Source organism: Myotis davidii, unplaced genomic scaffold (assembly GCF_000327345.1).
Source record: "Myotis davidii unplaced genomic scaffold, ASM32734v1 scaffold2573, whole genome shotgun sequence".
Classification (NCBI taxonomy): Eukaryota; Metazoa; Chordata; class Mammalia; order Chiroptera; family Vespertilionidae; genus Myotis; species Myotis davidii.
In genome coordinates, this window is record NW_006284359.1 from 48,370 (window position 1) to 52,294 (window position 3,925).

The window sequence follows — 3,925 nt, forward strand, 5'->3', positions numbered from 1 at the left end:
CCAGCCTGGGCTGTGGCAGAGCCAGCCCTGAGGCAGCCTCGCTCCCGCCCAGGGGTGCCCTTCATCCTGCGCTGCGGCAAAGCCCTGAACGAGCGCAAGGCCGAGGTGCGCCTGCAGTTCCGCGACGTGGCCGGTGACATCTTCCAGCAGCAGTGCAAGCGCAACGAGCTGGTGATCCGCGTGCAGCCCAACGAGGCCGTGTACACCAAGATGATGACCAAGAAGCCCGGCATGTTCTTCAACCCTGAGGAGTCCGAGCTGGACCTCACCTACGGCAACAGATACAAGGTGGGCACCCAGTCTTGGCAGGGGGGGCACCGAACCATAGGGGGGGCAGAGGCGCTGGGGGCACGCGGGCAGCCTCAGTGACACCCTCTCCTACAGAACGTGAAGCTCCCCGATGCCTATGAGCGCCTCATCCTGGATGTGTTCTGTGGGAGCCAGATGCACTTTGTGCGCAGGTGAGGGGGTTCCCGTGCTTCTGTGTGCCGGGGGGGCTGGGCTCCAGGCGGTGGGCACAGCCTGCGCCCGCCCTTTCCCCCACGTCCCCCCAAAGACACACGTGTGTCCCCTCAGTGACGAGCTACGGGAGGCCTGGCGGATCTTCACGCCGCTGCTGCACCAGATCGAGCGCGAGAAGCCGCAGCCCATCCCCTACGTTTACGGCAGGTGAGGAGCGGACAGGGCGGGGGCGACGGAAGGGGACCCTGGAGCCTGGGGTGACACTCATGTCTCCCCTCTGCCCATCTCTCTCAGCCGAGGTCCAGCGGAAGCAGATGAGCTGATGAAGAGAGTGGGCTTCCAGTATGAGGGCACTTACAAGTGGGTGAACCCCCACAAGCTCTGAGCTCTGGGCCCCTCCCCACCCCCTCTTGGTCTCTGCCCTTCCCACCTCCCCACCGCCTGACCCCACATCGGGAGGACTTCGGGACCATAGGCCTCAGCTTCACATTCCCGGCCTCGGGCCCAGCTACATTCCTCAACCACCGACACTCGCGCTGTGACCATCCCTGGCCACCACTGGCCCCGCCTGAGCCAGCCTCTGTCTCCGGGACTGAGCCCGAACGGAAGGAAGAAGAATGGCCCTTCCGTTTGTCCCAGGCTCCTCCTAGGACAGGAGTCAGGGACAAGGGGGAGGATCAGTGGGTGGGCCTCACTGGGCCAGAGGCCGGCCTACCCCTCCACTGGCTGTGGGCAGGCTCCTCAGAGCCCGGGGAAGGGCGCCAGCGTGGCCATACCAGCCTCAGGGCCACTCTACATTCCTCATCACCCGCTGGAGGGGACTCCATGCTGCCCAGCAGTCACCCATGTTTTGGGCCCCCTGACCGTCCCTGTGCCCTGCCAGGCTAACTCTGCACTCCATGGCCCACCCCCATAGGTGCCCCTCTTGCTACTAGAAAAGCAGAAGCAGCAGGTGGGATGCCCCACCTCCGCCCTTCCCATTAAATCCACAAACACACCTGTCCCCTGGCTGTTTCCTTTCTGCCTCCTGTGACCACGAGGCCAGTCCACCTGGTGGGGGCCTCTGGCTCCCTGCCTTTCTCAGGACCCAGCCCTCAACCTTTCTCTGTCAGCCACTTCCCTCTACTGGCTGGTCCAGGAACCTGAGTGTCCTTCACCTCTGCCCCCTCTGTCCCGTCGTGACCCCTTCCTGCATCCCAGCACCCCCAGAGTCCCCCTCACCTCTGTGCCTTCACCCTGTCCCACTCCACAGGACACAAGGATAGAGCGAGTCCTTTCCACCTGAATGCTTCCGTGAGCGTGCTGCCCACACGGACCTGCACCCTGAGTGTTCCTGCCCGGCCAGGTCACTGCAGGGACTCCATGAGGGCCGTTGGCACATTGCCAGTCCGTGGAAGTAAGAAGGATTTAGGAAGGAAAGGCAGCAAGGCTTGTGACTAACATCGGAGGCCAAGAGGGAGGAGGTAGTCCAGGGAGGCGCCACAGCCTGGCTACTCTGAGGCAGACAGCTGGGGTCCTGAGGCCATGGAGGCTCCGCTTGTGTTTGTTCCCCAGGGCCACCATAACAAGCATGCACTGGGGGTTATAACTTACTTATCCCGTCACAATCCTGGAGGCCAAAAGTCTGAAATCCAGGAGTGAGCAAGGCCACACTGCCTCCAAGCTAGGGGAGGGGCCTTCCTTGTCTCTTCCAACTTCTGCTGGTGGCGAGCATTCCTCGGCTTGTAGGCACATCCTTGTCTGCCTTCATCTTCATGTAGCCCTCTCGCTGTGTGTATCTCTCTCCTGTTTTCTTAAACTTACCTTGACTGCCTCTGCAGACACACTATTTTCAAATAAGGTGGCATTCCAAAGTTCCAGGGAGACACGGATTTGGGGGACACACTGTTCAACCCAGTATGCTCGGAACAAAGGCAGCACCCCTTGTGTGGCTGTCTCCCCTCCTCCCCAGCTCCTAAGCTGAGCACTGGAAAGATGGCAGGAACCAGCACTGTGGTCCCTGCATTCATAGGCCTGGGTTCCTTTAGGTGCAGCCAACCAGAAACAAAAGGAACAGATAAAATGATCAGATGGTGCTGGCCACTGTAACTCAGTGGTTAGATCATTGGCCCTATTCCCGGTCAAGGGCACATACCTAGGTTGGAGGTTTGATCCTGTGTCTCACATCAATGTTTTTCTCCCTGCCCCCTCCCTTCCACTCTAAAAAAATCAATGGAAAAAATGTCCTTCAGTGAGGATTAGCAACGACAAAATGATCAGATGGTGGGTAGTACATTTTCTGGAGGGAAGAAACCAGCAACCCAGAAAATGACCAGGGGAGGAAAGCTCCAGTCCCAGGGAGGTGAGAACACATCCTGAGGCCCTGCCACTGACAGGGCTAGGGTTCCAGGATGGGGAGGGCCCTCAAGCTGTTAGCAAGAACATGACCACCACAAATCCTCCCTCCAGCTTGGCCTGTGCTCCCTCTGTCCCCCACCCCTGCTTGGGAAGCAATTGCCTGGGGCTCTTCCCTCCCACCGTCCTTGGTCTGCCATTGAAAGCCAACTTCTTACTCCTGCACAGCCCCCCTGGGCTGGGATGGCAGCAGTTGGGAATCCCGTGCAGTTTGACAGGTGGAGCGCCAGGTAGGAGGGATGAGCTGAGGCTCTGCTTAGGTCTCTGCAGAAGCAATATATAGAGGAAGAAATTCAAATTGTGGATCAGCCTATTGCCATCCCATAAGCGAGGATGGCGCGCCACCCCACACGTACACAGCATATACAAACCATCTCTGGGCACCATTCATTCTCTCCCCATCTCCATCTCACCATGGGAGGCAGCACCTCCAAGATGTGGGAGGAGGGAGAGAAGTTCACCTGGACCCCATTGAATAGGGAAAGGAGCTTTATGGGACAGGGACAGGTCACAGACCCTTAAGTAAGGTGGCTTTTCAAAGCTGAGTGTGGATCGTCAGGTCCACGCAGAGCACCTGAGAAGGCTCCATGTGGACAGGATTGGGGGCCAGGCTTTGGCCAGCCGCCATGGCCTTGGTCCTCACCCCTATGCTCTGGAAAAGGGGCAATGGGCCATCCTAGGGACTCAGGCTCCCTGTAACCCTTTGGCTCCGGTGTGGCTACAGAGGGTCTTACCCTTGACTCTGAGGTGCAGTCACGTGGTCGCGATGGGGGTAGAGGAGGCTTTGCAAAAGGCCCAGATGGTGACCTGAATGGTGCAGAGCGGGTCCCTGAAGATGCAGCCACGCCTTCCCTCTGTTTACCACCAGAGGGCGCTGTCAACCCTGCCGGCTCGCGGAAAATCCCCACCCGCCCTAGCCTGCGCTCCTGAAACCCAAATCCTCAAAATACAGACTTAAGGACATCAAAGCCTTGGGGGCAAAAGCAGATAAGCAAAGGTGCAGGGGCTCTTCCTAACCCCGCGGGGTTCTTCGTACTCAGAGCCCTTTCACAGACCGCCCCCCCCCCCC

At 59.3% G+C, this 3,925-nt stretch overlaps 1 protein-coding gene across 4 annotated transcripts in view; it reads left to right on the top strand.

Annotated features, from left to right (window-relative positions):
• The window catches only part of G6PD (glucose-6-phosphate dehydrogenase), a 17,888-nt gene extending 16,423 nt beyond the window's left edge, over positions 1-1,465 (top strand). For all 4 annotated transcript variants that reach the window (XM_015571770.1, XM_015571774.1, XM_006754778.2 and 1 more), the window contains 4 exons: positions 53-288; positions 385-461; positions 577-669; positions 757-1,465. In XM_015571770.1, coding sequence (XP_015427256.1) covers positions 53-288; positions 385-461; positions 577-669; positions 757-847 — 497 coding nt within the window. In that variant the 3' untranslated portion in view covers positions 848-1,465. The remainder of the gene's footprint in view (positions 1-52; positions 289-384; positions 462-576; positions 670-756) is intronic.
• Positions 1,466-3,925: the final 2,460 nt, after the last annotated feature.